Below are 14,450 nucleotides of genomic sequence, written 5' to 3' on the forward strand. Positions count from 1 at the left end.
AGCCTGGCTTCATATCTAATAAATCATAGCATATAAGGTAAAAAGCTTCTAGAAAGCTAGAAATTCCATTTCAGAACAATATGCAGATCATATATAAGCATACAGATGAATGGGCAAAGTACAAAATGCTATTTTTAATTACATTACATTCTGTTTGGCGTTTGTGGGCCCTTTTAATTGCTCTGTTAACAAACTGAATAAGTGTGTGACATGCACCATGCTGTCAATTCTCACACACACACTACAGACAAAACAGGCTTATGCTGAGTATTTCAAGGTTCCATTATAGACATGAACCATTACCAATATTCTGGGAGAGATGTAAAATGGAAATGAAAAATGAGGACAGAATGACAAATTCTATAGGATTGCTTTTTGTAATTACTACTACTTCTGCAGAGTAAAGTGTTTCTTCCTATTCGAGTCCAGAGCATGAATTTAATGCAACTATGATGCACTTTAGAAGTATTCTAGATAGAAACAAAATTGATGGCAACATGGCTCACATCAAGCAATGAAGCAGATGATGCAATATCGTGATGAATATACTGATGACAGCATAAAGAATGTTGTTTTGTAAAAGATGATATTAAAAAGTAGCATCAATCAAAGAGATTACATTTTAGTGAAACACAGCTATCAGCTTAAATTTAGGTGCGAGAGCACCTGAAACCCACAGGGGTATAATTTTTTTTTTCTGGAGAAGGAAAAAAATGAGTAAACATTTCCTGAATTTTGTATAACCACTGACACCTTACGGTACCAAAGAAAAGCTACATTATAACAACACAATCACCATGGACAACATAAAACGCTGAGACACTGAGTGACACTAGATCAGCTTGGAAGCCAAAACAAACACTAAGCATTTATGTAGCTTTCACAGGTACAAAGGAATATCAGTTACTGAATTATCCCATAAGTGAGTCAGTAGTAAATATCCAGTTACACTTGCCATCTTAATATAACTGAATGCAACAATAGCTGCAGATTTCAGCATGTTCTAAACCTTAGAACCTGCATTTATTTATCAGAGGCTGCTGATTTAAAGCTTCTCATAAATTAAAGTCCAGCATTACTGTAACATTCAAATATTTAGCTCTTCAAGAGTGCTAGCAAGCATAACAGTTTAAGCACTTCTCCAGAAGTCAGCGTAACTATACAACATATGGGAAAATCATTTACTAGAAAACTGAGCCTGTATGTAGAACTTGAAGTGTTTGTGAGGTTTAATAGCAACTTTCTTCCTGAAGCTGGTGAAGCTTTTTCTTGCCAAATACAGAATACACGAAACCAACTGGTGGTTCTATACTCTTCACTGAAGTACTGAAGCAGTTTCACGTACGTTTAAACGACACCGTTCAGTTTGTGTAATCACTGCAGAAAGGTTTTTCATTAGCGTTTCCCATTTGAAACACTTCAGCTTACCTAAATAGGGAATACATGGAGTCATCTTCAAGCTGCTGATGTAATCCCTAAGCCTTTTGTAATTATCTTCTTTACTCATAACATACTCCAGCTTTTCAAAAGTGGCTTTGTCCTTCCGACTCAGTAACTACAAAGAAAAAAAAAGGCAGAATCAGTTGAGATGAAGTTGGATTGTTATGACTGCTCAAACTTTTACCCTTAAATGCATGCTTTTATTTTAATTCTTTTGTTTCCCTCTCTCCCCCTTTTTTGGTTACTCGTTTTGAAGTATGATTGCTTAAAATTACAGCATTTACTCCTTATGGATAAATACTTTAAGGACAAATATAGAAAAGTGCTATTTCAGTGGTCAAATTTAAATAAGCCTTCTAAAGAAATAATCAAACGTAAACCTTGGTGTGCTGGTGATCCTTCTGAAATAATACAAGTTTTCCAATGACTAATCTAGCTAAAATACAACATTCCACACGCTTGACCACTTTTGCAGTATTTCGAAGTCGCAGTTTATTCATTGTATTGATCTTTAAAGTTAAGGTTTGCTTGTCAGAAGTACCAAGTTTCATATTAATCCAGTTTCAGAAAAACCCAAATTCCAAAATGTTTTTATTCTTGAATTGAAAACTGTTTTAACAAATTAGTCTTTTGAAGAGCAAAATCATATCATTAAAATCTGATAAATATCCTTAAACAAACTACAAATAATAAAATGAATGCAGCTATAGGCATCCACATACTTGATGCGCTGGAAGAGTGTAAAGATTTGATCCATTTTTCTCTATAGAAAGCAAACAGAAGACTTGAGTACAGGCTGTATTTATTGTTCCACCAGCTAGCAACTTCACTGGATCTTATCAGTATTACAGTGACCTCCACTCAAAATATCAAACAAAGTCATTGAGGCTCCTCCAGTGCTCTCCCCATCCCAACAACTTCCTTTGACAGTATTAACTGAACACTGAGCTCTCTTTGCAAAACTGAGGAATAAACAATGTCTTTTTGAAACATCTAACTGCACTACTGTTGCAAAGCCACATTAAAGGCTTCATTTCAGCTTGGAGCCAAAATTTAAAGGAAGGTGCAAGATGTTTACATTTGGCAGAAGGCTTGGTTTCCCAGCCTCCCAATCACTTTTTCCCCCTCACAAGATCCTTAATAGCACAAGAATTACAAGGTGCAGAACACTTAATTCTTTCATTCCCTTTTCTTTTTCAAATGAAGGTCAACTCATGTGACACAACTGAATTGAAATAAACCTTCAAGTTCTAATTTCTCTACTGAAATAACTGCTTTTTCTACCTATGTTGCCTACATCTTAATCTTCATTAGTGAATTTAACAGCGTCTTTCAGAATAAAATCACTTTTAAAGAGGAATTTGTTTTCCAAGACACGTTGGTCTTCCACATTCCAGCAATTAACTTACATTGTTAGCTTTGCTTCTAATATTCTAATGAGCAGTAACTCATGTCTGCCGTTTCAATGAGGACGTGCCAATTGCAGGACAAAAAGAAAAAACAACAGCAAAAGCAACAGTAAGGAGTCACAACTTCCTCCCAGCCACTGGGACATTACATTTATCTTTTTAACTTTATCTCCTCAAAGATGGCTTTGTTTTTATCAGCCTAGATGTGCTTGCTTTCAATAATATTAAAAAAATATGTATTTTGTCTGCATATCATGCTTGGAAGTCTTTCTGGCTTTTGTGGACTGGAGGGTATGGCAAGTGGATATTCAAGCTTGAATTAAGTTACTGCACCTTCCTGAAAACAAACACACAGAGCTGCACAGTCTCAAAGTCTGATATTTCATTTCAGGCTCTTTGAACAATCTCTAACAATAAGTAAAGCCCATAAGAGATTCCCTTGTGCTTATGGTGAAATACACATCAGGTCTCCAGTTCGTGCATTACCCAAGTGCAGAGAACCCAACAACACAAAAAGCGTAAAGGATGAAGTAGAAAAGAAATCAGGAATCCAAATGGTTTAATCATGGCAGCAGCTAACAAATTTATACTAATACAGAAACAGTATGTATTAATTTTGAATCATGCACACAAATCCATTTCTCATCACTGCTAAGTAAAGCGGGTGAAGCACCACAATGACAAAACCAGAAAAGCAGGAGTTTGCCTCAAGAACATTCTGAAGTCTTAGCTTCATTAAGGTTTTCCTGGAGAGATTTGAAGAAATTCATCTTACTGAACTGCGCGTTTGCAAAACGTGCACTGAATTGTAGATGAGTATTTTAGCAGGAGTGCTTTAAATTAATTTTTGGTAATCATCAGTTGAGCAACACTATAATTGAGATTTTCCTACCTTGGATGAAGAAGGAGGCAGAATGACAGAAACACATTTTGTAATACACAATATGTAAGGTGTGTCTACAGAGAAAGTTTAGTTTGTTTCCCTGTTTTAGTGGTTTATCTGTACAGATCCCCTGCAGAGAAGCATTTCAGCCATCTGATCACTTTCACTGCACTTGAAAATGCATCTGTTTGTACAACTGGGTAACTACCCAATGGATAGCTGGATCAAACAAGGTTTACTCAACTCAGAGGTATCAATGAGCAGAAGTTGCTACAAATGTCTAACTGATGAAGATGCAACCACATGAAAATACTATTAATTCTAGTTAGAAAACATGCCAAAAAAACATTTCCAAAGAACGCCTCTTACATAACAGTGCAGAAGACCACCTAAGAAATACAATGGCTACAGCAGCTGCAGTAACTATGAAAACCATCCGGAAAACTGATGAAGATCGCTGGATTCAGCAATCAGTAAGAGAAACTACAAATCTTTTTATGGAAACTGCATCATTAATTTCTGGACGTCTGTTCTCCATAGCAAAAAAATTCCATCAGTATAAACCCCTAAATGATTAAAATATGGCCCACTTTGGCATTCTTAATTTTCCAGCAACTAAATACAAAATAGCTTCGAGCCAAATTAAAAGCCTCTGCATTTAGCAGAATCTGCAGGGAACTATTTTTCAAAGGAATTTCTATGCCTTTCCAGGCATAGGCCTAGAATGGAAAAAAAAAAAAAAAAATCCAACAGGAAACCATAGACTTCAGATGCAGTAGAAATATTGAGTATGTAGTACAAGAAGATTAGAAGTATGTGTAATAATTATTGCAAGCTTGAAAATAAGCTAGAGAATGCTGTATTTTTCTCAGAATGCATTAAAATCCCTCCCATGTCCCACTGCTCACTTACCGCCCATGTTTTAGTCAGTCTGAAGATAGGAGCACTCTGTAGGCCTGACACAACTGCCATAAGAGCGTGCAGATTGTTCAGCTCATACAGTTTCTGAGAACAAAAATATACAATAAATGACCAACATTCCAATTACTGTCCACAGCTAATACAGAATAAGCTGCAATCTAAACTGAAGATACCTCGCATGTTTTAAAATGAACATTTCATTATAGCGAATTGCTGACCACTCAAATAACTTCCACAGCACTTTCTAATTTTCCAGTACTGCTTCTATACAGTCTTGGATTAGAAGATACTGGCCGTTGCATAGCCCAGATATAGCCCTGCCAAAAATATATGTTCCAAAATGTATACTATACATCAGAAATGCCAGAAATTTTCAAACCCAACACATTCCTATTCATAGCATTCGAGAGAATTTTCAAACTGAAGATGCCAAAAAGGACAGCCCACGTGAATGATGTAATCACGGCAGCATTCAATGCTGTAAGTGCGTTTTTCACCACAGATTTATGGAGCCAGTGAGGCTGCAACAGAACACCTACAGAATTTGAAGCAGGATGAAGTCAAGCAGGGTAAACGTACCTGGAGTACTTCTCTGACTGAAAGGCAGTTTGGGGAGTATGAAAACTGAAACTGATTCGTAATTCAAGAATACGAGCAACCTTTATAAACGTGGTGAACTAAGTCTTTTTCCTCCTTCAAACTCAGCTTACCTAATTTTTCTTGAGTGGGAGGTCACTTGTGAGATGAGGCTTTGTTAGAAAAGACTGGCTTAACCAGATTCTGAGTATGAGAGACCACATTTTTTAGGGAGGCTGAAAGTGATCCTATGGGGTGGTTTTCCAGCTTGTGGCTTTGAAATGCAGGAAATGATTCTCTCTCTGCTTAACACTGGGCCAGAGAACAGACAGCCAAGTCCTCATAGGTATTACTCAGGAATCCCACATTTAATACATATTATCAGGTCACTCTAGTAGCAGTTTGAGTCTGGATGTCCAGAACTCCATGGTTCTAGCAAGTCTATTGACTAGCAGGGACTTTCCACACCTACTGAAAAACCACTTATCTCACCTAATCCATTCTTTGATGGATTTTTCAGCATTTTGTATAAAGGGCAATCAGTGTTTTGTTGGGTGAGGTGGGGAAACAGCAGCTGGTTACCAATGCCATTCCTCAGGGCTTGCATGTGGGGCCTTGCTTTGTTTATCAGTGATCTAGATCAGGGAATCACATGCAGTTTCAGTTAAGCTTACAGTAGTATAGCCTTGACAGGTTTGGGGAGGAATGGCAGTAAAGTTTCCTGGTAGGAAAAGTTCTGGGGGTGCTGGTCAACAGCCAGCTAAACATGAGCCAGCAGCATGCCCAGGTAGCCAAGCAGGTCAGCTGCATCCTGGTTTGTATCAGAAGAAGCAGTCCAGTAGGTCCAGAATCTCAAGTTTTGATGAGACTGTACCTCAAACACTGCTTTCAGACAGTGAGTTCCTTGAGCATGTGTAGACAAGAACAATAAGGTTGGTGAAGGGACTGGAAAAGACAACACATTAGCAACAGCTAAGGAAATTGGGGCTACTTAGTCTGGAGAAGAGGAGGCTGAGAGGAGATCTCTTTTTCTACAACTACCTGACAGGAGGCTGCAATGAAGAAGGGTTGGTCCCTTTTCTCAGGTGGCAAGCAATAGAGCATGAAGAAATGGCCTGATGCTGTGCCAAGGAGATTTAGCTGGACATTAGGAGAGGGTGGCCAAGCACTGGAACAGGATCCCCAGGACAGATGCGTGGACATGGCAATAAAGGACACAGGTCAGTGGCGGGATTTGGTGGATCAGGCAGATGGTTGCACTCTGTGATTTTGAAGCTCTTCTCCAACCCAGATGATTCCATATACCTAACTCCTACTAAATAGCATTACTTGTCTTTGTCCAACCACTCATGCGGTCACTCTTTTTTTTCCCCCCACTGGCTCCCAAATAAGGTAATCTGCTGTCCTGAAGAAGGATGCAGAACAACAACATGGCTGATTAAAATGAAACAAGAATCTTCTAGCTGCTGCCAGCATTGAAACAGATGTCATAACCAATCAGGATAGCCTGGGAACTTCAGGAGAATGCAATCATTAAGTCCAATTAGTTTGTGCATCTATAGAATGAGATACCCTTAAAGGACAGGCAGCTATACAACAGACAGACAGTAGTCAGCACAAAAAAGTTCTGCCTAGTGGATTTATAGCTTCTCTGAAAAGTTAATTAATGGGATCTCTGGCACCACGCTGCTTTGATAAAGTTGGTGTAAACAGAAAATGGCAATAATTGCAGCAACTTTATATTAGAAGCCATATGTAAGCAGTCAAGACAAAACAGAAAGTAAATTAACAGACATAAAAGCACCCCCAAATATTTACTGTCTTTTTTTAGATTCTAATTTTACAACTCACAGCTAAGTTGCTCAACTGACTTCAGATATTCAAGCACATAATTCTGTCTCAGAAACAGCAGCATTTCTGCAAACACTGCTTCCTGTAGATGCCATCAGACACATCCAGTGTGCTGTGGCCAAAGCAGAGCCTATCAGGCCTGGTCCCGCTTTGTTTCCAAGAAGAGTTCTGCACTATGTTCACTACTGGAAAGTTCCCATCTCTACACATAATGTTTGGGTTTATTCAACATTAGAAAACATTTGGTAAATTATTTAAGTAACAATATTTCAAGTAAGTTACCATTGTGCTTCCTCAGTGTTGCCCTTTTTGATGGCTTTTTTCTTTTTTTTCTTTTTTGGCAGACAAAGGCTTCTATTTCAGGACTTTGGTCTGTGATATTTCTGACAACTTTGTTACACACACAAGTCAAACATCTAATCATGGCAGGAGATAAAACCACAGCTAAACTGGGTATCAGATAAATATTTACCTATGTGTATTTCTGAACTGACCAACCTAATTACAAGATCCTTCACTATGGTGAATCCCACAGTCCCCACCATCACCCCTCAATTTCTTACCTTTGCAGTTTTAATATAGTGGCTCAAAACCTCAGCTCTTATTTTTAAGGTTTGTGCATGAAGAATCTCTCTGACTACCCAGAAGCTTACCTGGAAAAGAAAACGGGCCTTTTGAAACAGAGCATCAATGTTACACGTTTAGTTCTGTCATTTCACTAGCAACACATCTCACAGTGTTCAAGTTCCTTCTACAACATATGAATAAACTTAGAGAATTCAAAAAGTTACACTACCCTATGCCTACCAATAACACAGACTTTAATAAAAGACCTGATTTTTTTTTTTCCACAACTACAAAACGGCACTACTCAGCTCACAGGTATCTTACAGTTCACTGACAATGGCAAATTCTCAACACTACTGAAGAAACAGACTGGAGACTCTGCACACTAGAACTTACAGGAAGAATCCTATGTTGCAACCTGGAGTTTATTATTCCTAATCTTACTGATGGCTAAGTCAATTCCCAGCTAATACAAAGCATATTATCAGTTTCCTTTGTTAAGTTCTACAGCGTTGGCTTACAAAAATTGTCATTATGTTCAGTATAGCACAAAGGATGCTAGCTGCTTTTATTCACAAACCCTAACCTGCCTCACAAAAGCTACACTTTGAAAACGTTTTGATAACATTTCCAACTTTTTCTCTCCCCACATCCTCCACCCTCTTATGCTTCAGCACAAAGTGGAATGAAAGAAAATACATTTCTTCAGATATGCAGTAAAACAGTTGGAAAGAATTAGCAAAAGGTAGTAAACACCACAGCTTTTATTCAGGCACCCAATACGGGTTAGGAGAAAATTCACAAATTAGCAAGATACAGCATAACTGCTATTTACAAAACTACAGAAGAAATGTATGCTCTCTTATGCAAGGAGCTGCCAATCAGTCATGCTGCTGATTTTTAAAATTAATATTAAACCACTACTTGTAAACTAACATTGTGTTCATGCCCAAGTTCCTGCCAAAATTTCAATTTAAAAGAATAACAATAAAAATCCTATCTATCCTGTTTAACTCTGTACAGTATGCCAAGTCTTTACACATAAAAGCACTGAAAAATGAAAATAATAGCACAAAAAAAAAAAATAAAATAAAGCTACTTTTGAGAACTGAGGTGTCCTGACACGAGGTCTGGAACAAGAAACAGAAGAACTACCAAAAAAAAAAATCTAAAACCCTACAAGCATCCTAAATCATTGCTTCCCTTTGGTCTGTTTATTGAGGGTCATATCAGCCAGGAAAAAAAGAAGTTGTAGAGCTCAAGTTTTCTTTTTGCCTTAAGAAAAGAAAATAACAACAGCAATAAAAAAAAAAAAATGCACCAAAGTGTCTCCTGAGAGATTGTTACCCTGATGAAAGTAAAATGTGGTTCTGTGCAAACAGCATTACTACAAAATATCTAAGTTCTCCTGAAGTATTCAACAGTACTTCAAAGTATCGTCAAAATAATTTAGACCTCAATGTGATGTGCTGCTGTAGTTACACACTTGAGTAAAACTACACCCTTGAATGATCAAGAAGTTTCTTCAGAGATGCTTTCCCTTTGAAGAACAAAGAAATCTCAAGTTTTAACATTGGTTTTTGCATCGCAAAGAATCCCATAGAGACAATGCACTCTAACTTATGAGCCTTTGGTCAGAAAAACAGAATTTGGATGAAATAAGAGATCGTTTGCAGTAAGCCAGATTAAGAAACTCATGCTCAAAGCATGGAACAATGCTTCAGTATGTTCATGAGAATAGAAAAACAAAGCATTTGGCACGTTGGCCTAAACGTCTATGGAAGTTCATCAGTCTCACAGTGACACAGACCCCGTACCACACAAGTACTCCTGTTTATTCAATGAAATCTGGTTTCTGTCCCAGTCCCAGCCAGACTGGGGTCTCAATGCTTCCAAGAACTTGCAAAGAAAGCAAACAAAACCAACTCCAAACCTCCTCCTCAGCTTTGGGCTGTTCAGTGCCTTCGGTGAGAGTCAGCAGCGGGAAGAACTAAACTCCTGACCACTTCCACTCCAACCACCTCCTTTCCTCCTTCATGCACTTTCATTGGTACTATTGGTTCTGTCTGGTCTATTCTATAGCGCCTTTATTTTTCCAAATATTGAAAAATAAACAATTTAAACAAAACCTTTTGTTTCAAATCAGCCACACAGAATCACATTGATATTTTATTCAGGTTCTTTCTTCACATTAGCAAAGGACAGTTCCATAAATACTGTGGTTATTTGCTGTAAAATCCTCTCACTGTATTCACATCTTATTTCCCCCACACTGTCCACCCACCCAACAATTAGATTCCTCGCAGCTTTTGGGTATCCATCTCTTTGATATCAGCTCAAGACAGCATTTAAACCCTTACTTATATTTGTGTATTAACATTCTTTCCTGTTACCACCATCATGTAAAAACAGAATCAACTTCTGAATGCATTTTTCCTCAAATCACAACAGCTCAAGCATTTTAAACCATCCTTTGCTTGCCATATCTGGAATACCAGCCTACCTACACTGGCTCTTTTAAGCTCAGTAGAGAACAAAGGCTCAGTAAGTAGGTAAACTTGACAATTTTGTACACAGACACATTTTTACCAATTACAACAGTTGTATATTTTGATACAACTAACTTTCAGAAAGAAATCTTCAATAGGCAGGGATCACAGCTTTAAAAGAATTATGTAGAGAAGTTGCTTTTTTTTTTTTTTTTTTTTTTTTTTTTTTAAAGGAACTAAATAGCAGATCTATGCAGTACTGCATCACAACACATGCTTTAAGAATAAAAGGATCCTGGCATGGAATGATTCACTGACTTCTCTTCCGTGAACTCGAACTGTTTTTACAGGCACCACATATAATTATCACATAACTAATGCTGGAAATACACTACTTCATTCTCAGTAGACTGCAATCAACTGCACATAATTGTTACTGTTTCCAAAATGCTATCAGCAGATCAATTTGCTGTGAAGCAGCTGTTACTGATTTAATGTTCTTTTTACTTACAATGTGAGAGCTGTTCAAGGCTCTCTTTTGGCAAGTTGGGGGAAAAAGAAAAGACAGATGCACGATGCATATTTAAGCTCGGTGAAATTTAAAGGTGAGCAAAAATTTCATGAAATGGATTTGTGGTCAGTAAAGCCAAGAGTTAGGATGATTTTACTTAATGTATTTTAGCTGTAAACATTTGTACCCCACAAGTAGGGCAGATGCCCAACAGGAACTGCTTTCAGCTGAACAAGAACAGAGAGAAGGTAGACCAGGCAAAGAAGACAAAAACTTGCTCCATTGTGTCTTCTTATTCCAGCTGCTACTGCCTATGCTGTTTGAATTCTTGGCTTTCCACTGCTCTCCAAAAGATGGCAAATCTAAATATAAACAGTACTATTGAAATGAATGACTCCTTCACAATGACACATTCTGAACCACACCACATCAAAAGTTATCCCAAGTACTGTCTCAGTAAGCCAAAAACTGAGGTACTAACATGAAGAATTTCAATCTGCAACTGAAACAACACTTGCAGCCTTTTGATCTCCTCTCCAGTCCCAGTACCTGAAGGTAAGACTGATGACTTTTCCTTGGTGCCTGAATAAAGACTGATGTAAACTTCCTGCACATAGTATGTCCCTTGGCTGCCAAAGCTGCATGCTGCACTTTCTCAAAACATTGGCTGGAGGAAAACTAATCCACCTCACAAGCAGTCGTTAAGTACTTGGACTTGTTTCTTCTGACCCTTCAAAGTAGCTTTTCCAACTGGCTGACAAGAGTCACCTATCAATAATTTTTCAAATGACATGTTAAAGAGAAACAAGAAAAAAAAAAGAAACAAGAAAGAAGGCCTAGAAATGTCCCCAAATCTTCTGGCTTCAAATGTAGTCAAAGAGACAGACCAAGAACTGGAACATTTGAATGCAACAGTGCTGACAATGTGAAAAACAGACAGAAAAGCTACTTTCCTTGATCCAGCTGATTTACTGGTGAATGGCAAGGGCTTCAAGTACGTACCACCTACCTGATTAAAGAGAGACCCTGGAAGATTAGCTCAGCAGCAGAGCCCCAGACTGGCTTGTCCCAAATCTACTATTATCCACAAAACTCAAAGACATGCCAAAGATTCTCTTTTATATATATATACATATATTTATTTATTTTTATTTATTTATTTATTTATATTTATTTATATATATTTATCAATATATATATATATTGATATATATATATATCACTCTTATTTTAGGGATTCCCCAAAGACAATTTCAGATTACTCACAATGTATTTCTTTTGGATGTTAAGAACACCAATAACAGGAATCTGACTGATAGAATCTTTGGAAGCAGTCGATGCAGCCGAAACCCAAAAGGGAAGTGAAAGTTAGGGACAAATCACAGAATCATAGAATGGCCTGGATTGAAAAGGATCACAACAATCATCTGGTTCCAACCCCCTGCCATGTGCAGGGTCACCAACCACCAGACCGGGCTGCCCAGAGCCATATCCAGCCTGGCCTTGGATGCCTGCAGAGACGAGGCTTCCACAACCTCCTCGGGCAGCCTGTTCCAGTGCCTCACCACCCTCTGTGATTGTAACAAAAACTTTCAGATGGTTAACTCTGCAGGAGGCCACAGAAAAGAAAACCTTCAAACACTAAGGAGGCTCTCAAAAATTGTTAGTGAAGACGTCTTCACCTGACAGAATTGCACATCTGACTTCTATGACTGTACAGAAAGCACTTAAGTAGGCTCAAGCTTACCTATAAACCTAAAGCTTCTGATTAGACAATTTGCAGCTCTATTTGCATGCAGCATAAAAAATATCTACATGAAGGATATCTAAAGAAACCCACAGGCAGCCTCTCCTTGCATCAGCCTGTCTGCATGCTTATTGCTTTTCTGATGACTGCTCCCTTCCACGAGACAGAGTTCATAAGCAAATCTCAGCCCCTTACTGACTGCATCATTACTGATGAGGCCTTCAGACGCCAAAGCAAAGGCACAAAAAGGGAAGGCAGAGAAACAGCACAACAGACTCTGCAAATAGCAGCTCAAAGCTCGTCAGACTGCTGCATTTTATTCAAGGTTCTCCTTCACCACGTGGAAAAAATTTGAAGAACAGGGACAGACCTTTCAATCTACTGAAGCACCGAACAAACGCAGACACTACAGAACTTTGAGAGTCACCTAGTTTTAATATTTCTTCTTGATCTGTCTTTCAATCAGAAGTTCCCTGAAACAAATGACGTGCAGTCGAAAAAGACAACAGATGAAAGTGCCAGTCACAATCAACAATTATCTAACAGGCACCATGGAATAATGAAAATACAAAGTTCCCTTCAGCAGTTAGCAAGGCTTTCTAGAGAAATGGGACTGTGAACAGTTATGAAGAAAGGTGTTGCAGAAAAAGGCAATTATTTCTGGTATTGTACTCTCTGTATTGCATGCACATTGACATTTCTGTATGAATCTTTATAAAAATTCAGATAGAACAAAGTACTGCACATCAAAAGTCGATAAACCGAGCAAAAAAATTTGGTAAGCACTCTGCAGAAGAAAAAAAACATTGCAATAACCTTTGAAAAAAAAAAAAACAGCTAAAATCTAAATTGATAACAGAACCCAAAGCGTAAGAATGAATGGGAGACAAGATAACATTACAGCAATAAATGAATGGAATTTTGCTAGATGAAATTTCTGTGTGTTATTCTAAGAATACTGCATTTAGACGTTTTCTAAACATTATTTAGATGCTACTAAGATGTTAATTCCATTGTTAAGATCTTCAACAACTACTTCTAAGTCACAGGTATCTTCCGCTGGCTCTGGACAGCTCTACAAGGCACACCTTCCCTCCCTTTGTCCTTAACATCTTTGACTGGTTAGACACTTTTAAACTGTGGCTCTGTAATGACAGAGAATTTGCAGACAGTTAATTGCTTATTCTCATGACCTGGCTTACCCTCCTCACTTCTTTCTAAGAAGTATATTCTACCAATTCTTTAATATGTTTCAAGTAAAGCCTGAGGAACCTGGCTCTGCTCAGCCTGACTGAGAGGGGATGTGATTAAGGTACACCTAAAAGAACACGGGAGCAAATGGATGAGGTCAGACTCTTTTCAGTAGTGTGTAGTGAGAGAACAAGGAACAGTAGCCTAAAAGTTCAACACAGGAAGTTCCATACTGATATGGGAAAGAAATTCTTTATGGTAAGGGTGACAGACCGCTGGGACAGAATGCCCAGAGAGGTTGTAGAGTCTCCTTCCACAGAGATATTCAGGACCCAGCTGGACACTGACCTGTGGGACCTGTTGCAGCACACCTGCTTCAGCAGGGAGGTTGAACTCAATCTGCTGAGGTTCCTTTCAACCCTTGCAATTCTGTAAAGTTGACTGTTCAGCTAATTTCTGCACTTCCTTGTTATGTTATACCAAGACATAAAAATTGCAAGTAAGGTAGTTGAAGAACACCAATGTGGCCCTTACTACAAAAGCATTTTGGAATATTGAGCAAAACAGTATGCTTCTTCAAAGAGACAACTAATATGAATTGAGAGCACGATGTTGGAATCTGGTTTATCGGTGTAGAACTAGTCTCACGCTGGATATATAGTAACTTCTAAGGCTAGACCAGGAAAATTTCACCCACATACTGGGTGGGGAGGGAACAGATTTGAGAAGATGATGTTACAGTCACAAGAATTTCAAGACATAACATCATTTCTTCAGTCAAGAGGTGAATCAGGCAACTTCTCCAAGCCCACTCCCAGACACATACTTTAATCATTAGATGGCTAAGTAATATTCTAAGCGTAGA

The 14,450-nt window shown here is 38.2% G+C and overlaps 1 protein-coding gene across 12 annotated transcripts in view; it reads right to left on the reverse strand.

The window, feature by feature from the left end:
• Positions 1 to 14,450, reverse strand: part of RALGPS2 (Ral GEF with PH domain and SH3 binding motif 2) — a 109,637-nt gene that overhangs the window by 52,993 nt on the left and 42,194 nt on the right. For all 12 annotated transcript variants that reach the window (XM_052665851.1, XM_052665850.1, XM_052665855.1 and 9 more), the window contains 3 exons: positions 7,644 to 7,733; positions 4,645 to 4,737; positions 1,429 to 1,555 (listed from right to left, as the gene is read on the reverse strand). In XM_052665851.1, coding sequence (XP_052521811.1) covers positions 1,429 to 1,555; positions 4,645 to 4,737; positions 7,644 to 7,733 — 310 coding nt within the window. The remainder of the gene's footprint in view (positions 1 to 1,428; positions 1,556 to 4,644; positions 4,738 to 7,643; positions 7,734 to 14,450) is intronic.

The sequence above is a fragment of the Tympanuchus pallidicinctus genome, unplaced genomic scaffold, assembly GCF_026119805.1.
Source record: "Tympanuchus pallidicinctus isolate F22 unplaced genomic scaffold, pur_lepc_1.0 scaffold7, whole genome shotgun sequence".
NCBI lineage: Eukaryota > Metazoa > Chordata > Aves > Galliformes > Phasianidae > Tympanuchus > Tympanuchus pallidicinctus.